Raw genomic sequence first — 14,329 nt, 5'->3', positions numbered from 1 at the left:
GTCGTCATTAAGTCATAAACATCGTGTTCGTTTTATCAACTGACAATAACTCCAGTGGTATTTATTTATTCAAATGTGTAATATATCATTTTGTACCTATGTACGTATAGATAGATCGGCCTTGCAGTGCTTGTCTATAACGTGATGTATACAGGAAGAACAGATAGCAAAACAGACAGGGGAAGACTAAGGAGAGTGAGTGAGCGAGGAAGAGAAAGAGGAGCGATTAATTATTTATTGTCGGAACTGGTTTGTGTTTTAAGTTTTGGTATGAACGACGACCAGCCGTCAGCGAGAGGGTAGACGTGCGGGTGAGGAGGCTGAGAAAAGAGTTGGCAAACTGGTTATACCGTGTGCTCGCAACGTCCATCGTTGCTATAGTCCAGCAATACACACTCGTTTACTATCTTTAGTGTATAGATGTGTGTGTGTGTGTGTGTAAGTCGGATATATTCGACGAGGTACAACAGGTTATTGAACCTGCTGCAGTGACGGAATCTTTCGCTCTTCCCACTTCACTTCCCTTCTAGAATAAAAAATATATATATATAATAATATATTTATATCCTATGGCCATTGTTGTGTACTGTTTATGTTTTTTCTTTTCCTTTTTTCCCCTATCGCCAGTACTGCACCGCGATTTTTCACCAACTCATATTCATTTTATTTTTTTACATCACTCGTCACCCATTATGAAAATTCTTCGAGTATCCTATTCGTTTGTATTTGTTATACACTTGGTCCGTGGACAATCCTATAATCGTCTAATCGCGCCTAAAAGAGACCGAGTGTATAAATTAGTCAAATCAATTAATAATTCATTGTTTTAACAAGAATTCAATTAGTTCGGTTGAAACTATAAATTATGCGACCGCAAATGGGGTTGTGTACATAATAAGTAATTTTTAGTGATTACTTTTCAACTAACAAACGTCAAAATTATGAGAACGTTTTATTTAAAGCTACATCCAATATGAATTCGGTATAACACAGAAAATATTATTATAATGATTTAGTATCTCATTATTTCGATTTTTTTATGTAGTAGGTTATTAGGCAAAAAAATCACTTTTTAATATTTTTTTCCTAGTAAATTAAGAATTTCCAACCGACATGTATTGTCTAAAAGACACATTAATAGGCGTAGAATGAGTAAACTGGGAACGGCAATGTCGAAGGTGTTGAGAACATGATGGATCGTGACTACTCACAAATGTTGGATGGGGAAAACAGCTATGGTGGCTGCTAATGACTTGGATAACACCTAATGTGGCAATAAAGTGTACAAATATACACGTGTATATCCTACAAGTTGAAATGTACTATTCTTACAGGGTGATTCTTTTATTGGAACCACTTAATTAATCGAAAACTTAAGAGTTAGTTGAACATTTTTCTTTTGGTTTCTTTTAGTTTTTCTCAGTTTATCAATCCTGAAATATTGTTTAAGTTTATCCCTTACGTCTTATAAAGGTAGAAATTTTTTTTTTTTTAATGAGAAAATACCTAATTAACAAGGTTTTTTTATTACATTATGGTCTTTTTAAGAAAATGGCTGGTCGATATAAATTTTTGATACAGTATTTCGGAAGTTATTTACGATTTAATGTAATGACTGAAGGTGAGGCGCAGGCAATGTTGTTATTATCACTAAATATTTCTTACTCTTCATTTTATCTAAGTATTATGCCTTAATAACTTCCAAAGTATTTTTATTTCTCAATTAATTAAAGGGTTCATATTAAAAGAATCATCCTAGACGTTCTAAAATTATTTTAGATTATTTCATCTAGATCCTTTACATAATATTTCATTTGATAGATATACAATTTATATCTCATGTTCTTCTCGCTGTATAATAATAACAAAATATATCATATCGAGTTTTAGAGTTTTTCAAAAATAATAAAAATCAATAAAAGTTTAATTAGTTTCTTTAGTATTTAAAATTTTAATGTTTATGATGAATTTTATAAATATTTTAACAATTAGTCTAAAACAAGCATTAATGTTATATTTAATAGATTTTGTAATTTTAGTATACTTTTTAATATATCCATAAAAACGAATGTTTAATTTAACTTTGTTCCTATCATTTGAAATTTAAGAATATTTTTACCAATATTCGTAGTCATCTACCGAGTATTCATATGTTGATTTTTTTTATAAAATCACTAACAAAGTTATTACATGATAAAGGTTATCATATATTACTTTTGTTTGATCTTACGGGCACTTGTAAAGAAATAGCTCTTAATTGATTTTGAAACATTGAAATGTGATGTTTCAAGAGTAACAAGAAATATACATTCCAGAGATGTTGGAAATATCAAATGTTTAGTAGGTAAACGCATCTACTTTACAGGACCGGAACCTGCTGCAGTCGTATTTGACTCTCTCCAACACCCGGTTATTGTACCTATCAAGTTATTACGCCATAATCCAAGTTATGTATGTTATGTACATACCATAGTATTTCACTGCGAGGAGCATTCATAACTATAGAACATCTACAACCCGTATATCTTCAGTATTCGTGTGTTCACTTATTAGTATAAAATAATTACACTACTTTAAAACGGCTCACTCTCTCCAAGTGTTAAAAGTCATTTATAAAAACTTTTATTTTCATTACAATCAATTCCTCTGAACCTCACCAAAAAACGATTGAGTGTTAACTGGAACTTGGGAATTATTTGAAAATATCTTTTGACGTGTTCAATTTAATTATTGTGGAATCTTCACTGAGTAATATCCTCGGTGATTTAAATGTTCATGATTTATTGTTGACATTGGTGTTATGGCGGTAGCAGATATTGCGTTTCCAAGTGAACGTTCTGTAATTTATATTATAGTATATCTTATATATATATATATATATTAAAAGTCAGTTTGTAAAAGCAAGGGCGACTGTTGGTTTGTGTACGGAAAAGGAAGGGAGGCCACAAAATGTAGGGCGTGACAGGTCTGGTGACCTAGTTTCTTGATTTCTCTGGTAGGGTTCCCCGTCTGTGCCGTGTGCTGGATCAATGTTAGTAGTTTTGGAACTTAAACAACGGCTTATAAAAAGGGTCGAGGAAAAGTCTCTAGAGTATTCCAAGCGCTTAGTCATTTTCTTCGGGCAAACTTATACTTGCTCGTTAATATAAAAATGTGTGCTGAGTATCACCAAATAATTCTACTATTACCAACAGATCATTCATATTTGGAATTAAAAAAACATTTTATTAGCTATAAAAATTATTATCAAAATCTAAGATTGTATCGAGTTCTTCATAAAACATTATACCATATACTTCAGTTTTTATTAATCTTAAACTGTAATGACTTGGTATTGTTAGTGTAAAGCAATAACCAACTACATGTTTTCAATGTAAAAACGCATTCTAGTAAAAATCTAAAAATTACGAAGAAACACTTAATTTAAACATTTTATCAAAAACTGTGTTTTAGCAACAACATTTTTACTTTTAATGATTTTTGTTTGAACCATCGATTATGATCGGTACTCATCAATACACGAGTTCATTGTAACTATGTATACTATAGAGATAGAGTATAATGCTATTTAGTAAAACTCTATTTTATTTTTTTTTATTTTTTTTTGCAGATCAACATTTTGCGGCGGCTGACTCCAACACCACGCCAGCTAAATCATTTGTACCTTGCCGTGTGTGCGGCGACAAAGCGTCTGGATATCATTATGGCGTTACATCGTGTGAAGGCTGCAAGGTAAATACTGTCTTATAACATTATATTATTAACTATTTTGGACTATAATTTATATATTTGATAATTGCTCACAATAATTGAACTGTTTTTAATAATATCAATACTTGATTTCCAACGGAAGTTTAATTAATTTACAAAAAACAGGATATCACTGTTACATAATTATCACTAAATAATATAGTAATACAAACAATTTGTAATTAATAAATTAGTAAATACATAAAATTCAAAACTTCAGATTAAGTTATGGTTAATAACTGATTGGTTACTTAGAAAAAGAATTTATGAATGTGTTGATAAAATGAGCAATTATTAACTGTGTAAATTGTGTTTTGGTAGTGTGTAATCTTTATTCGTATTAAATATATTTAAAATGCCATTGCTACTTTACGGATAATTATTAAGTGTGTACTAGATGCAATCTCATTTCCAAAACCCTTACAGTATTACACAGGTCAAAAAAAGTGAAATAACGTTTCATAATGAAATCTCTAGTGTAGGGCTTAGTAAATCTGGATTAACTAAATGATTACTTATACAAGATTAATTTTGAATATTACAATTGAACTATTTATGTGTGTGAACAGTATTCTTTAATGTATGTAACATCAATACTTGCTAATGCCTAGCACCGTGAACGTTTAATTAATTTAGACGAATAAAGATTTTTAAAGAAGCGTTTTATGGCTAATGGGCGGACAGTGCGTTGACTTGATCTGCCCATACTTATATTCAACTCACGTCGGTAATAACATTTGGATATATATATATATATATATATACATATGCATTTATAGTACATCGCAGATACACACACACTCACATACGAGAGTATTCTATTTTCTTTCATAGAGACAGCAATTTATATTCTTTTTCATTTTAAATTATCTGTCATACATTTAAAAAATCGCAATATTGACTGAAAAAAATGTACTAACAATTTAAACTAAAAGAAATAATAGATTAAGATTTTAATGTACAACTTAATACAACGCGTACAAAAACTATTTGTGAAACGTAAAAACATAAATGAACGTCAATTTTTAGATGTGAACTCATTTTTGGTTTTTTTCTTTCTTATTTATTGGTCTTGGTTTATCGAAAACAAAAAAAATTAGGTGAAATCCAAGTTAGTTTAATATAGTACCGTTGCACTATCCGGTTATTTAACCTTCATCGTCCCCTGTTTATAAAAAATAGTTATACAAAAAGAATTAAATAAATATATATAAACACGTAATAGAATTATATAAATAAGATATTTTTCATAAACAATAAAGATTTATTAGTATTTCTAAAGATCTATATTTAGGGCACAGTATAATGATTGCAAATTTATAATTTTTTTGCATGGATTTATTTATTATTGTTTTGCAGGGATTTTTTAGACGCAGCATTCAGAAACAAATAGAATATCGGTGCCTAAGAGACGGAAAATGTTTGGTAATTCGCTTAAATCGGAATCGATGCCAATATTGTCGTTTCAAAAAATGTCTGACGGTTGGAATGTCCAGAGATTGTAAGTGTATTTAGTTAAACTATAGAAGTACAGTTGTGTTTTAATCACGTATTGCATACGGAAACTAAAAAGGGTTTTCGCTAAACTCTCTTGGTTAAATATCTGATGCAAAAGATATTTACAAATCTTTAATGTATTGTATATAAGCAATTAAATTACTTCAATAATAGTTGAATCAACTTAAAGTCAAATTTGAAATTGAATTTATGGACAAGACCAAAATTGTTAAATAAAACATGTATTGTATATACAAATACTTCCAATAATGAAAGTCTTTAAATAGCCAATTTTTTTAAGAAATTTATATAATATATTTAATATAATCTTTTGATTTTACTTACGTTAAAACAACTTTTTACTTATCTATGATTAGTAGAAAATAATATGGTAAGTGAATTCGCTTATTAAATATATTTAAAATTAAAACTAAATTTTACAACTTACCATCATTATATGATTAATAAAAACTATTCAGCAACAGAAAATTGTTGGGTTGGGTTATAAATTCATATCTGTCCCTTCTTGTAACACGATACTAAGAAATCCTCGTAAAAAACTAAAAAGGTAGTGGTGTCGAGACTGGCCAACTTAATTTTAAATAATTAATTACTCATATACTCTAGTATTTTATAGCCCAAAGCCCAACCTACTCAACTGTAAATACTAACCCATGTCCTAATTTTGTAAATATAGTCTTATTACTATATTTACTCATTAGTAGTATTTCTACTGGGAGATTACATTTAATCTGTTATACGAATAAATGTGTACTATAATTCATAAATTATGATTATTAATCAAATAGATCAGATTGTATAGAATACTAATAGAAAAAAAATGTGTAAGTCATAATTTTAATTTTTGTATCCGAAAAAATTGATTTGAAACTGCTTTTTTGAAATTAATTTACTTTGCGAAAATTATTACTTTAGTTAATTTCTTAAGGATGCAGTGTAGTTCTTTTTCGCGTAAAAAGTAAATACTTCGATGATTTAACAATTTTATTACTGGATTTGAGAGTTCAATGGCCCAATATCTTTATGTTGAATATGAATCTACATAATTTAGACACAGTCATACAAACAATTTAAGTACACCTACGGGTTCACACCTTTGCATGCCATTGCTTTCAAAGCGTGCCAAATGTCATACAAATGCAATTCCATCAATACATTTCTGGCTGAGTTATCGCGTAAAAATGATACGTTTTAAGTTAAAAACATGTATGTTTTTAGTATACTAAACTCTTAAATGTTCATTTCTAATACAATAGCAGTAGACTAATATTATTTTATTACTGATTAATCATTAGTAATAAAAAAAATGATCTAAATGTTTGAATAGATAAATAAAAATAATGATATTTATTTGATCAAACATTTTTTAAACTAATTTTATATCACTTTTTAAATAATTTTAATAATTTTATCTCTTAACTACAAACAATAAAATATTTATTGAAGTTCCTTAGATTTTCAATAGTTTTTTATTACTATATCAATTTTATCTTATAGAATAAAATACTACTATTAATTATTTCATAATTGTTTTTGAAGCAATTTCACGTTGCAATAAAATATCGTTAATAAAGTTTTGGGATAGGCAATACTTTAACACCCATGCACAATTTGTAGTTTCCTTTCGTTTTTAGGAACATATGTATATTTATGTAATTTACAGACAAATATTATAACAAAAAAAAAGTAACTACTCTTATTTAAATTTATTTAAATGTTTAGGTAATCAAGTATACTTTTTTTTTATAACTACAATAAATGCATACATATTTATTATTTAGTACAATATTTATTAGATTTTGTAAAAATAGTATTTAACTTTTTCTTCTTTGATTTGAATTGTACATATATGAATTACAGAAAACTAACTTTGAATTATGCTTACTTAGCATAAGATATTATTTAATATATCGAATTAAATTAGTTTAATTTATTAGAAATTTTATTAAATATAAGATAGAATAATTATTATTATTATAATTTTTTTTTTTTTAAGTGATAGCTTATTCTTGACTAATGCGATTGTGTTACAAAAAAGTTCTCAAGTTGAACATAGATTTATATTTTTACCTTTAACAAACTAAAAAAATAGTTATATTTACGCTTACACGAACTGAAAAATTGTTTATAACATTGATCAAAAAACATTCATAATTTTAATTATTTCCTCAATAAGTAAAGGTTTACATGAAAAAATAATCTTTGTTTTCAATTTAAGTGATGCATTTCAAATATTTATGTCAGTACTAATGTTTTCTGATTGTATTTAAAAATGAATAATTTGCTCATTAATGTTTGTTTGTAGCTGTTCGATACGGAAGAGTTCCGAAGAGATCCCGCGAACAACTCGAGTCTGAATCGAAGACAGTGACCGCAGCAGATTCGATGGCGACCGCTGCCGTAGTGACTACAACGACCACAACTCCAACTACGCCGGTAGTTTTAGTCCCATCTGCTGCTGATCCAATACCTACTGCGATAGCTGTAATAGAAACTAACTGTGGTAACGTATCTGTTTCGTACGACGTTATTGCTGCCATATCTCAAGCTCATCTTACTAACTGCGATTACACGGACGAGCTGACAAGAACGTTACTACGAAAACCAGTCGCTTCTCCCGTAAGTTTTTGCTATTTAATTAACTTGTTCAACAAGAATATATTTGATTTAGGAGTGTGAATAATAATTGTCGAATTGATAGCATGCAGCACCTCTCTTCTTAAAAATGCAACTAAAATAGTTGTCATTTTTCCTAAAGTTTATTTTAAAAGTATTAAAAAGAGAAGTTTGGTAGAGCGATATGAGGACGGCTGATGTGAGCGTACATGATGTGGGAGATCGTGTCAGAAGTTTCGGATAAGGGTTGGGTAGTTGAGATTAAGGCTAGGAAATAGAAGTAGACTAAAATGAGACGTTTCAGTTATTCAGAGAGGACATTTATAGAAAGTCTTATAATTAAAAAAACCAGATGATTACACGAGTTTTACTGTTATTTCAGTGAATGGCTTATCATTTTTCTTTACGTGTACATTTATATTTCATGTGCTTATTTTTTTTTTAATAGCCGACACAAGGTTGTTCTAGTCCGGAAGTGGCTTCATCGACAGCAGACAGTGAAGAACAACAAAAGATCTGGCTTTGGCAACAACTAGCCGCACACATCACGCCTACGGTACAGAGGGTAGTAGAATTCGCAAAGCGAGTTCCAGGTAAATGTTCGAGACAAACTCAGTGACACATATCGATAATTAAGTATGGTATGTAACGGTTCATTTTTTTTAACAGGTTTTGTTGACCTCAGTCAAGATGATCAACTCATACTCATCAAAGTGGGATTTTTCGAATTGTGGCTGTGTTACGTTTCCAGATTGGCCACAGATTTGTCGCTGACTTTCTATGACGGCACGTTTATCACGCGACAACAACTAGAGCTTATTTACGACGTAGGCATAATATCGTTATTAATTATCATGATCGATACACGTGCAATAAATTACAAAAATAGTGTTGTCACGTGCACGCATGCAAATAGACATACGATAATTATAACTGTGTAAAGCCATTTTTATTGATTCGTAGGCATTTGTTTTTTTTTCAAATGAAAATGAAATTTACTAAACGTCACTCTGACAACTCTTAATTCGTTTCATAAATTATTTAACAGTCTTGAAATTCGTCAATTTATTCGGTTTGATGTTAAAATAATTATGAAAACTACCAAAAACTATTTCGACCTATTTATTCAAAAAATCAATCGGTTACTATAAAAGTAAACAGACGTCATGAGTTTATTTTTATGAAGTAGTTTGAAAGCTTAGCTTTCAAGTCAAAGTACTCAACGAGAATGTAAACACTTCCCCTATCATATAATAATGCGTATAACCCATTTATTTACGTTGTCTTTATTGATTATAATTCAATCAAATTATTTGTCGTCTAACATTCCAAGTTCTATTTATACATGTGCGATGATACGCATTAAAATTAAACTTTCAAAAATTATAAATATATATGTATTTTTATTCACTAAAAGAATTCATAAAAGTTATTGATTACTAATGACATAAATAATTGATTGGAAACACTGAAGTAGGACGAATTTACTCCATTAAGTAAAATAATTTATCATTATTTTTAAAATAATTCATTTCAAAGTTTAAAAATATTTATAATTATTTGCAAATTTGTTAAAAAGATAATAATGATAGCAGCCGATAAAAAAAAAATAGTGGGGAATATGAGAAGTTTTGTTCTTAGTAAATTGTTGTAAAAGTAATTATCAAATGTTGAGATTGATGTGTTGTAATTGTTTTATTGAATTCTAGGTGGAATTTGCCTCTAGTGTGTTCCAGTTGGTGACATCTTTTAACAGCTTGTCTTTAACTGATACAGAAGTTGGACTTTTTGCTGCCATAGTACTACTGACTCCTGATAGACCAGGAGTATCTGAAGTGAAAACTGTACAGCATAGTCAGGACCGAATAGTCGAAGCATTTAAATTACAAGTAAGTCAGCGTGACATTGAAGACAAAACTAAAAAGTAAAATGACCATCTGATCTAATTTGAAGATGAAATCTGTGCACATAAAATATTTTATTGCAAATATCGCAAAGATTTGCTGATGATTAGTTATTATTTATCAACTATCAGTTATTAAATTTATCGTGAATGATATAAGTAAACAATAGCCATTTTTTAATAAAACAATCAAATTAAAAAAAGATTCGATTACCAAATTCCCGTTGGAGTTGTTAAACATTGAGTTCAAAACCTATGAGGTGTCTTTAAGGTCAATTGTTTTTAATTGTTTGTTGTACAAACGATGTTCACTGTAATAATATGTCAGTCATGCTTTTTTATATGCGCAAATTAGCTGCTCACGAGGGAACCACGTGGTTTTTAAATAATTGTTTTTTGTTTAATAGTTTTTGTGCATTTTTACCATGCGCTAGTCAACTTATTTTTGAATGAATGCGTGTACAATATAAAAACAATCGTTACAATGATTTAACTTTTTGCAGCTGAGCAAAAGTCACGGGGGAGACAAGAATTTAGCACAATCTGTGTTGTCAAAGTTGCCAGAGTTACGAACAATCGGTCGCCGTCATGTTGCATACCTCGAGTGGTTCAGGTTAAATTGGCACATGCTTAAATTGCCACCGCTTTTTGCCGAAATATTCGACATACCCAAATGTGAAGAAGATTTGCATCAAGGCTGAAATACTATCATCGTCCAACGTTTTACGATGTACACGATGACTGGGGAATCGTTTTATCACTTATTCGTTTTAATTGTTATCTTTGCATTTAAAACTAATGTTTACTTCCTAATCAACGAGTAAAATAATAAATGTATTTGCAATCAAAACCATATATTTAGCAATAATATAATTAATTAAAATAACTGTGGACTTGAAACAATGCCATGGATATCTTTCTTTGCATTTGAAAGTGGGGAAATTATAATAAGCATCTCTAGGTAACCAAAAATTACATTTGTTCAGTCATTTGAAATAAAATCAGGTACAATTTGAGCAATCATTATAGTTAAAAAGAAACATTTTCTTGTTGCTTGTACAATCGAATAGGCACTTAAGATTATTAATACATATTATGACTTGCCGACGAATATCAATAATTTATAAATAGTAATGAATACTATGTCCTAATTTCTTAATAGAACTGTTTCAATAAAAAACTCAATAGTTTTCATATCATGAATTTTTTATTATCACTTTACCTACCTAATGTGTTCAGAGCTTAGTGGAGTACAATATAATGTATTATACATTACCTAGCTCCCTTCCCTCATGAAAACGAATAAAATTACAATATAATTGATTATTTATTCGGTCTGGAGAAAATGCTTGTCCTTGTACTGTGTTCAACATTGACAATCTTGAGTTTGTTATTAAAACGTAAAAGACAAAAATAAGCAATATTTTATTATAGTGAATTAATTCTAGTTTAAAATGATTTTGAAATATAATTATTAAAAGGTATATATTATATTAGGCTATGATAATTATAACAATGAAAATTTCATTTTCTATTTATACATAAATATTCTTTTTTATAATTTCACTAGTCAACTGAAGCAATTTTGGTCCAGAAACTTGTAAGCAAACAAAAACGCTTTTATGTGATATATTTTTTAGTTGAATTTTGTGTTTGATCTTTTACATTCCATTGGTTCTTTTTATATTTAATTGTAGACTGTAAGTCTTAAAAATATATTATAATCTTCTCGATTTATTTATTGTAGTTCATACGCTGTTATTGTTATTGTTGTTGTTAATCTTTTTTTGTTAATTTTACAAATGATCCGTTTTAGATTGAAAAAAAGTGCAATATACGCGTATATATTGTGTAGATATTTTTTATTGCTTTATTACCCAACAATAATTTTTGTGAATGCAGATCATTTCCCTCTCATTTTTCATTTGTTATTCTTAGACCATCTTTATTTTTGTATCTACTTTTCATATTCTTGACACGCATAAATAAGTACTTTCCCAATTCATAATACAATCACAGGGTAGTTTAGTTGTTTCAAATTGTTTATGTATACATAAAAATATTAAATGAAATGTTTCGATTTCTTTTTCTTTCTTTTGTATAAATTTATGTAATATCATATCTCATAAGATTTATTAGAATAATTTTTCAACGCCAAGGTAGTTTATTGAATATATATATTACTTTAAAAAAGTTTTGTGTGACAATCACGGATACTAAAATGGACTCACCTTTACCTTTCGCAATAACTAGGTTAATATGTTATATATTATATATTTTTAGACCATAGTGATGTTAAAAGAAACATGATAAAATTCAATTTTTATTTCACTATTTGTAAAATGTTTCTTCATTTGTTTTACTATAGTCTATAATTTATCTTATATCAATTGTATTTATATTATGTTTTTGTTATTTTAAATTTCTATTATTTAGTAATTATAATATACATTCGTTAAACAGTTTTTAGGAAAAAAAAAAATTCTATTTGATTTAGAAATTAGGACATCTTTTGTATAGATGTGATCCTTTTATTTGGATTTCAATCTGATTGTTATCAGCAAACAAAATAGTCGCTCTCGCTAATAGAAAAATTTTTAGATCTAGGTTTATCTTTTTTCTACTTTTTTATCGAAAAAATTTTTATTAGTGTTATTTTCAGTAATTTAGCGTTGTATTAGTTATTGTAACTTATGTAATAGCGTAAACACATGTACCTTTTCTATAAAAAAAAAATACAATTATACTTCGTAGACCAAAAATTACAATTTTATTTAATAAAAGACTTGTACATTTCATGTAGCTATAATTACATTGTTATAATTTTCATTACAATTTAAAATTTACTTTTTACATGTTAAAATAACTTTAATTTTTATAATTTAATTTTGTTCCAAATTAGTGAAAAATTAAACAAAATTTATGTAGATCATAGGTTCTATGTAATCTTAAATAATTTTATTGAAATTTTATTCTCATATTTATTTAGTATGTATTATGATCAGTATTTTCTTATATTTTTTTGTTTTTAAGTGCAGAACTTATTGTATTTTAAATTTGAAACTATATTGTTAAAATTTATAGTGTAATAGACAAAAATAATACTTTTAAAAAATAAGTGTCGTTTATTAGTTATTAATAAATAATTTTATAGCTTTATTAGTAAAGTTTTAACGTTTCACGACTTTTTAGGTTTAACTTTTGTTTATCAGTATTTGTGCTTGTTACACAATATTATGTTTTATTTGTATTCATTTTTTCCATTTATTATTATTGATATTTTATTTAAAACACTTATTAGTATGAACAAATAAACTGACGATCGAAATTTCTTGAAGATAAGTATTTTTTGTTTTGTTTAAATATTAATCTGAAACATGAATTGAAAATAAGTAAGTGTACAGTATATTTATGAATAATTTTCAATAAATTATAAATACAAACTTTAGAAATTATGTATAATTGTGGGTAATATAATACAAAGAGTATGTGATTTGATAACTACATTCAAAAAGAGTTACGTATATTGTGATACAATATTAAATTATTGAAATCAATTTCATACTAAGTTTAAGTATCATAATTAAAACTATAAATTACTGTGTAAAAATACATATATTTTACTTACAAATAATAGAACTACTATTGAGAATATAATTAAGGAAATACAAAATGATGTTGCTTTAAAAAAATGTACCAGTTTCTTAAAATTATACACTATGTAAAGATTTTCATAAAAAATAAATTGCATGTGAGTAATAAAATAATCATTTTCAAAAGCTATATTTAGATTATTTCGTAAAATCTTAAATAGTTATAGGAAAAATTGTACAAAAATCAAATGACAGTGATTTTGCACATAATTTATACATATTTGGTCAATTATTCCTATAAATTTACACATTTTTTTTTATTTTAATCATGTTTCCATTAAGAGTTATATTCAACCCAAATTTTTTCGCAATGCTGTTTTTTAGTATCATTAATTTAATTTAATTGACAATCAATAATTTCACTATCTTTCGTAACATTTATTTTGAGTACATATTAAAATAAAATGTGCAGAAGTTATGTTAAAATTTCAAACTTTAAAATTTTAAATAATTTACATAATCTATCATAATTTTTATTTAAACTTTCTTGCTTAAAGAATTCAGGAACCAGTTTTGACTAATTGGACCAGTTATTATACAAACATAACTGCTGTGCATAATTTATGAGTTATGGTACTCAATTACCCTCCGTGCGTTTAACTATCTACGTTCCTACTATACATTTAATACAATATGTGTATTATGAATGGTCAAATGACATTAGTTCAATTTTTTTTTTTACTTCAGAAAAAACACGTTTGTTAACCTATTACAATGAGATAAAGCATGTCTAGATGATCAATGTGAACTTCAGGATAAACAGCACGCGTGCATGTACCAACAATGTAAATACTGCGCATTTTTAAATTTAAAACAGTTGTCCAAAAATTTGTTAAACTGAACTTAATTACTGTGACTTAATAAGTACCGTGGAGTTTGTTTTCGATGT

The 14,329-nt window shown here is 27.6% G+C and overlaps 1 protein-coding gene across 3 annotated transcripts in view; it reads left to right on the top strand.

Annotated features, from left to right (window-relative positions):
• Positions 1 to 13,129, top strand: part of LOC126894703 (ecdysone-induced protein 78C) — a 30,399-nt gene extending 17,270 nt beyond the window's left edge. For all 3 annotated transcript variants that reach the window (XM_050665898.1, XM_050665899.1, XM_050665897.1), the window contains 7 exons: positions 3,611 to 3,732; positions 5,110 to 5,251; positions 7,574 to 7,887; positions 8,333 to 8,477; positions 8,554 to 8,711; positions 9,594 to 9,773; positions 10,291 to 13,129. In XM_050665898.1, the coding sequence (XP_050521855.1) occupies positions 3,611 to 3,732; positions 5,110 to 5,251; positions 7,574 to 7,887; positions 8,333 to 8,477; positions 8,554 to 8,711; positions 9,594 to 9,773; positions 10,291 to 10,488 (1,259 nt within the window). In that variant the 3' untranslated portion in view covers positions 10,489 to 13,129. The remainder of the gene's footprint in view (positions 1 to 3,610; positions 3,733 to 5,109; positions 5,252 to 7,573; positions 7,888 to 8,332; positions 8,478 to 8,553; positions 8,712 to 9,593; positions 9,774 to 10,290) is intronic.
• Positions 13,130 to 14,329: the final 1,200 nt, after the last annotated feature.

The sequence above is a fragment of the Daktulosphaira vitifoliae genome, unplaced genomic scaffold (genome assembly GCF_025091365.1).
Source record: "Daktulosphaira vitifoliae isolate Bord-2020 unplaced genomic scaffold, ASM2509136v1 Scaffold_1, whole genome shotgun sequence".
Lineage (NCBI taxonomy): Eukaryota > Metazoa > Arthropoda > Insecta > Hemiptera > Phylloxeridae > Daktulosphaira > Daktulosphaira vitifoliae.
The sequence above is the reverse complement of the archived record's forward strand: the minus strand, read 5'-3'. Positions and strand labels throughout refer to the sequence as shown.